Source organism: Leptodactylus fuscus, chromosome 6 (assembly GCF_031893055.1).
Source record: "Leptodactylus fuscus isolate aLepFus1 chromosome 6, aLepFus1.hap2, whole genome shotgun sequence".
Classification (NCBI taxonomy): domain Eukaryota; kingdom Metazoa; phylum Chordata; class Amphibia; order Anura; family Leptodactylidae; genus Leptodactylus; species Leptodactylus fuscus.
The window spans coordinates 134,754,936-134,766,654 of record NC_134270.1 but is presented as its reverse complement, the minus strand read 5'-3'; the positions used below and the strand labels follow the sequence as shown (position 1 = coordinate 134,766,654).

The 11,719-nt window shown below is 40.5% G+C and overlaps 1 protein-coding gene across 1 annotated transcript; it reads left to right on the top strand.

Moving 5' to 3' along the window:
* Positions 1-7,180: 7,180 nt before the first annotated feature.
* Positions 7,181-10,232, top strand: G6PC1 (glucose-6-phosphatase catalytic subunit 1). Its single transcript, XM_075278751.1, has 5 exons — positions 7,181-7,440; positions 8,093-8,202; positions 8,469-8,577; positions 8,681-8,796; positions 8,897-10,232. The coding sequence occupies exons 1-5, from the start codon at positions 7,211-7,213 to the stop codon at positions 9,403-9,405; spliced, it is 1,074 nt and encodes a 357-aa protein (XP_075134852.1). The 5' UTR covers positions 7,181-7,210; the 3' UTR covers positions 9,406-10,232.
* The last annotated feature ends 1,487 nt before the right edge of the window (positions 10,233-11,719 follow it).

Here is an 11,719-nt window from a genome sequence, read left to right as displayed (position 1 = left end):
TACAGTCAGTTCTCCCTGGTTCTGCTGACTCACTTGTTAAAATTTCTGCCGTTTTGCAGAACTGGGGAGAATGGCACAGTCTTAAACCCTGGGCAGGACAGGAACACTGCCCTACCATCGTCCTGAACCCTGGGTAGAGCGATTTGCAGTCTATAAGTGGCCAACCTACAAGGTGACGGGCATATGGCCAAGATGTCTGTGTCTAAGCCAAGGCTCCGGCAGTCACTGAATCGCACCTAAAAGGGCTTTAAAGTGACCTCTGGCAGATAACGTACCCTTTCCCTTGGCATTTGTTATTGCTGCATAGTCCAAGTAGTAACTAAATATGTCTCGCCTAAATGCAATCCTAACCAGCATGGTTTGAAGAGGAACAAAGGGACAAAGGGGATGGTGCTTAATACTAAGAATACAGTGGTCCCTTGACTTTCGCGGGGGTTACGTTCCAAGTCCAAACGCGAAAGTCAAATTTCCGCAAAGTGGAGATGCAGTATTTAATCTCATGTTAGGGGATGTCCTGCAATACTGTTCATATCCAAAATAGTCTACGTACAGTACAGTATATGAATTGATATGGGTACTCACCATTGAAGAAGATACACAAAACTTTTCTGATGATATTGATGAGCGGCCGCAGGAAAACCTGTGGTGTTCAAAAAAACAACGGAGTATCCTTCCATTAATATTAATATTCAAACAGCCTAAGAGCACATAGAAGCATTTTTCTCTGATAACATACATTACACAGTTTCTTATAATCGCCTGTACATTTAGGCAGAGTTTTCTTGAAAAGTTAGTGAACATTTATTCATGGGCTTCAGCTCTGTTGGATCATAGGGAAGTTTGTACTCACATATGTGTTCATATTTTAGTTTTCTTGAAGTTTGTTAAGGACTCGCACAATTTCTCTTGACACAAATCTAATATAATATTGCACCATGCTAGTAAAAGCCTTGACAGGCTGCAATTCACTTCACAACCAATAGGTGGCCATATATAGACACATATAACACAATCTACTCCTGACGGAGCATCGTTATATTATGTTATGTTATTTATTTCTATAAGGAGGTCTTCTCACCTCAGGATATGTCAAGCCAAGATGAAATGTTAGAAAGGACACATAGGTACCAATGAAGCAGCACATGGTTCCCCTGAAGACGCTAAAACCTGATCAGAAATCTCTATAGAGCAGAGTGTTACAAATCATGGTTGGGTAGGTTAAAACAAAGAGATTGGGGTCAAGCAAGCCTTAGTTTATCCTGTCCAAGATGGCTATTTGTGTCCCAGTAATGGCAACCAGTACCAAATGGAAATCCCATATTCATGTTTACTATTGACAGCAAGAGTCCATCAAAAAACAAGGAATAGTCATAATTTCTAACTCTCAGTATGATATATAAATATTCATGCTGAACTCCCTCACCTCACCATGGAAGATAGGAGCCTTAAGACCTCATCATGGAAGATAGTAGCCATAAGACCTAAACATGGAAGATAGGAGCCATAAGACCTCATCATGGAAGATAGCAGCCATAAGACCTCATCATGGAAGATAGGAGTTATAAGGCCTCATTATAGAAGATAGGAGCCATAAGACTTCATCATGAAGATAGGAGCCATAAAACTTCATTATAGATGATAGGAGCCATAAGACTTCATCATGGAAGATAGTAGCCATAAGACCTCATCATGGAAGATAGTGGTCATAAGACCTCATCATGGAAGATAGTAGCCATAAGACTTCATCATGGAAGATAGTAGCCATAAAACCTCATCATGGAAGATAGGAGCCTTAAGACCTCATCATGGAAGATAGTAGCCATAAGACTTCATCATGGAGGATAGGAGCCATAAGACTTCATCATGGAAGATAGGAGCCATAAGATCTCATCATGGAAGATAGGAGCTATAAAACATCATCAAGGAAGATAGGAACCATAAGATCTAACCATGGAAGATAAGAGCCATAAGACCTAACCATGGAAGATAAGAGCCATAAGACCACTTATTTGGGATCATCTGCTAAAAAGGGGACCCACTATATGATGGACTTATCTAAGCTAATAGTCATATTAGAAGTTGCTGCCCATTATTGGCCTTGTTGAAATTTAACATAGGGTAGGAAAAAATGTGGTATTGTAATATCTCAGAGGATCCTCAGGTTCTGTTTAGTTTCACAAGTTCAGCAGAAATTCTCTGGCCAATATACAATAGATCAGTAATATGTTTCTCTGCAAAGTGTTTATCTGAGATGTAACAGGGAGGCATTGAACTGACAGCACAGTTATGACTTTAGGACAGACCCCAGGCACTCCCCTTTAAAAAAATAAAATAAAAACCTCTGTTAAAAAAACTAAGAAAAAACCTTGTTATGTTGGTCAGATACATATTACTTCTAAACTACAGACACAATGTTTTTTCTGCTTTTTGGTTTTGTTTTTTTTTTTTTTTTTTTGCACAATCCTGTTTGATCTGGAAGTTTTCCTTTTTAGGAAAGTGAACATAACAAGTGTCGGGTGCCAAAAAAAAAAGCTAAATAGCAGAGTGGCGTCTTCTAATACCCCCCTCACAGACATGAGGGAGTGGAGAGGCTTCGGATAAGACATATGGACAATGGAAGAAGTAAGGCTTGTGAAAAGCTCTTTTAAATCACTGCTGGAGGCTCCTGTGGGAAATGGACATATGATCCTATGTGACATTAGATAAGTCTACTAAAGGAGACGTCAAGAAATGAAGCATACAAAATAAATACTAAAACTAAAAATAAGTGTCTCACTTGAAAAGAATGGGACTATCTATCCAGCTTATAGCTGTATTCAGACTGCATTTAGTGTATGTGCTAGAAAGGTCTTTGGCTCATGCAAGAAGTCAATCTATATGCCACAAACCATTGTATTTTGTATTGTAACCAATGGCCAACATATTCTGCTGTAAGGACTTACAGTGCTCTATGTCAGAGGTACTGTATATAATATGTAGGGGAAAACTTCCAGTGCATAACTCCAATATGGAACCCAAACACAATGTGAACAGAAATTTGGTAATGTAACATAAGGCCTCCTACTGAGTAAACAATCCTCTTCTTCTAGCCACTTCTCCCATTTCATGTTATCAAGATTAAGACTTATTAAGACTTTTTAAAGAATGTAGAGACTCTTGTGCTTGTCTTGTGGAAACTTTTTAATTGGTATCACCCTCTTTCTTGTCTCCTTCTTCCTTGCTATAGGTACCAAACGTACCTTAATAAGATCTCTCTAGACCAGGGGGCTTCTGTTCATTTTACTTGGTTCAATAACAGAAACCATGAATACACAGAACGGACGCTGAACAAGTGGAATAATTATTTTATGTTTACATAAGCTGGAAACAAGTTCATGTGATGTGTCAGGATCGGCGAGCGATGACACAAGTCATAGATTGTGTAAAACACAAATAATTGCACAAGACGTTAGGCAAGTATTAAAATGCATCACAGAACGATCATGTTGTGCCCAGGACTTCGTCACTACTTTTAGGATTAATACGTATATCCAGTGTTAGGTCTGACAACATTTTTGTATTTTTCCTTTACAGGACCTTTCATCATCTCCACCACCAGCTCTTTGCATCCTTCAATAGATGCCATCATTCTGATTCCAGCACTGTTGGCATTTTTTCTCTAGCCCACACATTTTCTGAGCTAGTTTTGGTACCCAATATACTAAAGTTCACTTACTGTAAGGTGGGTGGTCCTGTGCTGTAGCTGATAGTCTGGGATCACCTGCCTGATAGGCAGGTTTCTGTCTCCTGTCCAGTTTCGGGCAGGAAACGGAAACCTGCAAAACGGGGACAAGAAGGAACTTGGGATTTATCTGGAAAAACAGAAAATCCCTTTATCTTTATTGCTGAGATAAACAAAATCCTGTTCAAATCCACCCATCTTATCTGTAGAATATCTGCTGTTAGCATGTTCATGTGATGGTATTCTATGCAGATCTAACAATATAGGTAAATCCTGGTTCACATCTGCGTTCGGTGTTCCGTTCAGGGAGTCGGCTTGGGGGACCCCTTCCTGAATGGAAACCTATACGTATTAAAAAGCAGTTAGCTAAGAAATCCCGCGGACCCCATATACTATAATGGCGTCCGTGTGGGTTCCGCACGAATCATGCAGAGAAGAAAGTGTATTTTTCTCTCTGCATGATTAGTACGGACACTGAGCGGAAACCACATGGACCCCATTATAGTATATGGGGTCCGCGGGATTTCTTAGCTAACTGCTTTTTAATATGTATAGGTTTCCATTCAGGGGGGTCCCCAAGCTGACTCCCTGAACGGAACACCGAATGCAGATGTGAACCGGGCCTTACGTAGATTGGAACCACCAGAAGAAATCTCTATAGTACTTTAAATGGGTTATCCCATTAAGAACATTCAGCAATTATTCACAGGATAGGTGATAAGTCTCTGATCATTGGGGGCCCTACCAGTGGGATCTCCATAATCAGGGGAACAGTGCTGCAAAATCCCCTGCTCGCTGTATGACCACATTTGTATACACATGTCCTGTTGCTCTATTAATTTCTATGGAGCCAATACAGAGCTATTGGACAAAGCTGAGCGCTGATCGTGACTACTGTTTTTGTACTTTTACCCTACAAATTTTGGAAAACTTTATTACTCTAGTAAAGAAGCATCTTATTTCAGAATGAAAATATTTTCCGATGTTGATGTTATCGTCCTCTAAGTTGTAGATTCGTCATTTAGATTTTTTGTACCAAAAAAAAAAAAAAATCAGTAATGGTCGTCAGGGTGTCAGGTCAATGAGCGGTGTAAATCCATTAAAACTGGTCAAAGATTACTAAGTGACCTTCATCAGGACTTTTGAGCCCCTCTATCTGATCTATGATAATTCCGGGTCTACCTTTGTACTTTGTAGGTACCTGGAAAATCATTTGAGTTATTTTATTTTATTTATTTCAGCTCAGATACTGTTATAAGAGAAACTAAAACAGTGTTGCAGAGATGAATAACTTAAAGGAAGACTCCGGACAAAGCTGATTTACTGAGTTATAGGCTCTAAGGAAGAGGAGGAGCCTGACACACAAATTTAAAGAGAGGTTTCCTGTTTCATGCTCCACCCCTCAGCCCTTGTAACAAGCAGAACACAGTAAAGCTGAGGCCCCACGTTGCGGAAACGCAGTTTTTGTTGCTGCAGATTTTGTTACAGTTCTTTGAGCCAAAGCCAAGAATGGCTACAATGAATGAGGAATATATAGGAAGTTCTTATACTTCTACCTTCTGCTCAACCCACTCCTGGCTGTAGCTCAATAAACTACAATAAAAAAGCTGCGTTTCTACAACGTGGGGCCTCAGCCTTAATCAGCTTTATCTGGAATGTTTCTTTATTGTATCTACACTGTTGTCTGAGGTCCGTTACTCTAGTGCAGAGATCCAAACCCCTTGAAGAGACCCTGGACAAATTTATCCCACATGGGTACATTGTGCGCTGGTCTTCATGTTCTCAACTTTAGCGGCAGACTCCGGCCTCTTAATAATTCTGGTGCACCACGGTAAGTCTAGTGCTTCAGAAATGAAATCTACGCTAGATTTCAGGTATAAGTCAAACCAGTTATAGGATAGCAGACAGGTTGAGGGGTCCGATCCACTCCAGCTTGTCTTCATCCCTGCCCTGCTCCATCCACTTTTTCCAAAAATGCAGGAATCGGAAAATTGACAAAGTGGCATAAAATAGTCATGCCCCATTCTCAATGAATTTCTGGGGCATTACCGTGTTCCACTGTTCCTCTGTTGTTCCTCCAAGAAATGTATAAATGGACAAGTAGGTGTTACCCATTAGGGGTGTGTCCCTCCACAGACACTACACATGCAGTGCAGACAGTGCCAGAGCAGAGACATGTAGTGGTAACTAGAGATGAGCAAACACTGTTTGGATCAGCTGATCCGAACAGCACGAACCCATAGAAATGAATGGAAGCACCTGTGACGCTAGCCGACCGCCGGTAAAGTCAGCGTCACAGGTGCTTCCATTCATTTCTATGGGTGTGTGCTGTTCGGATCGGCTGATCCAAACAGTGTTCGCTCATCTCTAGTGGTAACATCTAGCTGTCAATATATATATATATATATATATATATATATATATATATATATATATATAGGCGACATAGAGGAACAGTAACTCAGAGTTCTAAGAAAAGATGCCCCAGGATTGTTATTTCATGGTAAATGCAACAATTTACTAAAACAGACATGGTCAGGAGAGGTGACATCATAATAAAATTCTGGTAGCCTGCAGCCATCACTAGGGGGCGCTAACTGTCCACTGATTTATTAAAGGGATTGCTTCTTGATTTAAATGTATCTACATGATAGATGATAAGTATAAGTGGGAATCTGACCAATAGGACCCCAGCAGTGACTAACATGGTGTCCTACATGCCCCTGTATGAATAGATCAGTGCAAGCTGTAGCCACATTCATCTCTATGGAACTGTGGGAGAGAGGCCAGCTATCTTACTAAAACTCATAGCGTTCAATGGAACAATGGCATGTATGCTTGACCATTGCTCAATTCATACAAGGGGGCCCAGAATTTCACCATTCTCATGATTAGCAGGGGTTGTAGCGGTGACTATCATGGAACAGGAACCTTTAAGCTAAAAGAATGCTGAATATATAATAAAAATCCATGTAATTTTTTGGAAGTAATTTTTTCACCATACCATCTAATTGTGGCAAATGGCTAAGGATAAAGTGGAATATTCAATGCAATTCATTCCACTCCATCTGCAGACAGAAAAGCCGTGTCTATTATTGGCAGGTACATAACCTTCTAATTCCGCGAACAAACAGACAGGAACGCAAGCATAACCTGGAGAGCTTAGTAAGCATTTTCAGTATTACCTGTATTCTGACGTTCTTCCATGAGGAGGACTCTGCCCCCTGCACTGTCAACAAGTCTATTTTCACCATTTCTTCATCATTTCATTGTAATATGAGACTGGTCAACAGATTTTTCCCCCTACCCCTACCTGCGTCATCCATGTAATTTTGTCAACAATGTGTTGCTACAGGGATGTTCATAGGGGTCAAAGATCATAGTGGCTGGCTTGAGCTGTAGACCATATAATAGGCAGCCGCAGGGAGCCAGACATCAGATCAAGAGACTCAAGGCAACTAAACAACCATCCAAGAGCTCGACAAAGAGATGGAGAACGGAATGGATGCTCTCCACCACTCTGGGGTCCAAATGGTCCAGTACCTCCAGATGAACTACAAGAGTTCCCAAGACTGGTTCATGTTCATCTCCTTTGCTGCTGATCTAAGAAACACCTTCTTCATTTTCTTCCCCATCTGGTTCCATCTTTGCGAGTCAGTGGGCATCAAACTCATCTGGGTGGCAGTCATTGGGGACTGGCTCAACCTTGTCTTCAAGTGGTGAGTACGTCGCAGATGTCTTGTACGATATCATGCTCTTACTATAGACTGGGGGTTCAACTATGGTCTGTTTTATTAGTCACGTATCCTTTTTGTATGTTCCACCTGTGGCTCTCCGGCTGTTCCGAATCTACAATTCCCAGCATACTCTGGCAGCTTATAGTTTTGCAACAACTAGAGAACCCTAGGTCACCACTGCTGGTTCTTTGACTACAATACCATATTAATATTACTATGAGCAGTGTCCTAATATATTAATATACTATTTGCCGTTCGTTTTTTATGGACCTTGCATGCAGGAAAGTGAAATTTCCTATGGCTGTCCTTAGATTTTGTCTAAGACCTCTATTTATGTCTATGGTACATACTGTAGGCTATAGAGTGTAATGAACACTCCATAGGCTGTGATCAGATTGCTCGAAAGTCAAAGGAAGTTCAGAACTTTGTTCATTCATTCTTCTCCTTATTCTATTGTCTACATAATGATGGTGCTGGAGAATATACATAATGCAGGATTATACCGTATACTTCTTAGTTCTATCCATACTTCCGCAAGTTCTGGGTTGTGACTCTAGGAATATATCTATCTGTCCTCTGTAAGGTTCATCTGATAATCCTTTGTGGTTTATGAGGCATTTTTCTTCATCTCCAGGATTCTGTTTGGCCAGAGGCCATATTGGTGGGTACACGACACCGACTATTACAACAACATGACGGCCCCCATCATCCAGCAGTTTCCAGTTACCTGTGAGACCGGCCCAGGTGAGAAGATCTCTTATCTCAGATTCAATGTCGGTGTCTTATTGCTAGCAAGTAGACAAAACACAGGTCATATAATAGCATATCTAGAAGCCCCTCACTATACATATACTACATCAACTTACATCACACCAAGATGTCCTGGTACACTCAGATATTATTAGGATTATCACCTAGATGTTTCCAGATATCAGGATATATAGATGATATAATGTGTACTATTAAATCTAGGATGTAAAATAATATTTTTAAAAATTGTGCCCCCCTAGGAAGTCCTTCAGGCCATGCTATGGGATCGGCTGGAGTCTACTATGTCATGGTGACATCACTGCTGACTATCATGCTGAACAAGAAGCATTTGGTCACCTTTAAAAGCAGGTAAATAATATAACAATACTGATGATGAAGAAACATACATGATAGACAGATATGGATAGATAGTTGTGCCATGGTGTATTGATAGCAGTCCTCTCCTCTCTAGATGTCTCCAGGCCACTCTCTGGGTTGGATTCTGGGCCGTCCAGATTTGCGTCTGCCTATCGCGAGTATTCCTTGCTGCTCATTTTCCCCATCAAGTTGTGTGCGGAGTCATATCAGGTCAGTATATGACTAATATACATACAAAGGAATCTGAAATCTTATTAGTTAATTCGCTCAAGATGTTGGCCACTAACCGTACTGTCCATTCTTATTGTAGGAATGCTGGTAGCTGAAGTTTTTGGAAAAGTTCAATCCATCTACAAGGCCAGCTTAAAGAAATATGTGTATACGACTCTGTTCCTGTTCTCCTTTGCTTTGGGCTTCTATTTGGTCTTGAAAGCAGTGGGAGTGGATCTCCTGTGGACACTGGAGAAGGCCAAGAGATGGTGTGACCGACCTGAATGGATCCACATCGACACCACTCCTTTTGCTGGACTTCTGAGGAATCTTGGTATCTTCTTTGGACTAGGCCTAGCACTCAACTCCCAGATGTATAAGGAAAGCTGCCAAGGGAAGCTTTCCCGCCAATTCGCCTTCCGTCTCTGCTGTATAGCAACTTCCCTGTTTGTTCTCCATATTTTTGACAGCTTCAAACCACCAACAAGAGTTGAGATGGTCTTCTACCTCCTCTCCTTCTGCAAGAGTGCCGCTGTTCCCTTAGCATGTGTAGGGATTGTCCCATACTGTATATCCCAAATTATGAACAAAAAAGAGAAGGTTCTATAAGAGTTGGTCAACAATTCATTGTGTACATTTTGCATTGGACATTTAAAGGAGACTTTTTCAAGATGGTTGACATGTCCCATACACACTCTTAAGAAGACTACAGTGAAGGAACATACCTTTACTTGTGATCACAAGTCACAGAGCTTCGATAAAGGAACAAGGTCAATCTTGGGATGAAGCGGCTCCCTGAACCAGAATCAAGGAAAACTTGACATTATGGCCACAACTTTTATACATGAACTACTGGTAGGAAATCAGAAAAAGACTAATGTTTATGTATAGGGCTGGTCCAGAGTCAGGATCGGCCAAGAGGGTAACGTAATATGGACACAACAATTGCATTTCATATTTAAGCCTTAAAAGGTGTGTCCTGGATTAGACAAACTATTTATTTCCAAAAATAGTGCCCCATCTGTCAACAGGTTATGCGTGGTACTGCAGCTCAGCTCCCTTCTCTTCATTTGAGCAGAACTTCGGTACCAAAAACAACCCATGGACAATGGTGGTACTATTTCTGCAAGAAAGCAGCAATGTTATTTTAATCCCATACAAACACGTTACACTTTTATATATTTTTTATATCGGTCTGTTCTCAATACCTAAGAATGATGGACTGATCAAGTGGTGACAAAATGGTTAAAAAAGCCACTGCCTGCCTAACTAAAGGTGCTAAGTGCCATCCAGTATTACCGTGCCATGTCCATTCCATATCTGACCCAAAAATAGCCAATCCAATTGTCTTTGTCTCCATTTTTGTAGACGTGAAAAGTATTTGTCATAGGATGAAATAACCATTTTCTTTTGTCACACGTGAAGATCAAAGGTGGTAACATCTCATTTTTATTGTATCGTTCATATTGTTAAAATTATTATAATAAATATTGGTTTTGTAATATAAAGGTTTATTCATTTTTTTCCATTGTTTTAGATGGGTCCATATAATACCATGATTGGGCGGTATAATAATAATATATTAATATATAATAACTAGTAATAATAATCCGTAACACATTATAAAAATAGGTAAAGCAGTTATAATAATAAATGGGTGCCATCAGGGAGAATAAATTAGGGACGTCATCTCTAAATTTACTATCACCTTCTCCCACTTGGGTGTCCATACCAATTACGTTGGTCACTAATACTAGATGCTATTGACTATGTGCTGTATATGGGGACTGAGGAGGAAGTTGCGGCCATACACCTCTTATTTCCCAGAGGATAAAAGATGTCATATTCCCCCAATATCTGTAAGGGGAGCGTCGGCCAGTCCAGCTGAGATCTGTGGGTTCATGTACTGTACAGCTAATGTCTTAACCTTCATGTATAAGTCGCCCGAACCCTCCTATTTTAGTGAGATCTCCCAATTTTCCTCACTTAGCAGATTTAGGAGAAATGAAAAATCAGCTCAAATCTAAATTTAACCTAGGGGAAAGGAAGGACCAGCTCAAGTCAGCTTGACTGAGCCTTTGTTCCTTGGGAGAACAGTCACTACCAGAGATGTCTGGAAGAAGCTTACCCATGCAGGCTTGGTCTGTTAGAAGAAATAGTGGCCAGCCAAACGTATTTCTGAGACAATCTGTCCTATATCACGTTCCATATTGTAGAGGTATACCCAACCTGAAGTACCCATGGAGTACCCATGCTATATGATGGTATGGATGGAGTAGTGAGTGAAACAGTTCAATATGACACGGTTTTCATTGGAAACCATGATATATGGGTGTAACTGCAGTAGCCATCCATAGAGCTGAGTATGGGTCCCTGTGGCCGAGAGGTCCCACTCAGGTATAGGACTGGGGGGGGGGGGAATATAAAACATGGCGGTCTCCAGCTGTCTAGCTATAATACCTAGGTTTTCTTGTAAGGAAGATTCGCTATTGGAATTCTATCCACTTTTATATATGATAGTATATGCTGCTGTTCACATTACTACAGTTTAGCTTGTAACAAAGTGGGGAACCCATTTTTGGTTAATAAACCTTATGAATATTAGTTATGCCCCTGTCTGTGTGGAAGAGTGGGCAAAGATAACATGCCCCCATCCAGGTTTGGTATAGGTAAGTGACATATAAGAAGGGCTATGGCTATCACCTCCTGGGCCTCATAGCAGTTACATAGTCTGTTTCTATGACATAGTCTTTGTTTTTGGACAGCACTTAAAATTTCCTCATGGCTACCTCAAGTCATGGTCGACAAGGTTTGTCCTGACATTACATTGTATACGGTGTAAAGAATACTCTTAATAAGGTTAGTGACTTATCTATTAGAACAATAGGGGGATATATATATATATATATATATATATATATAT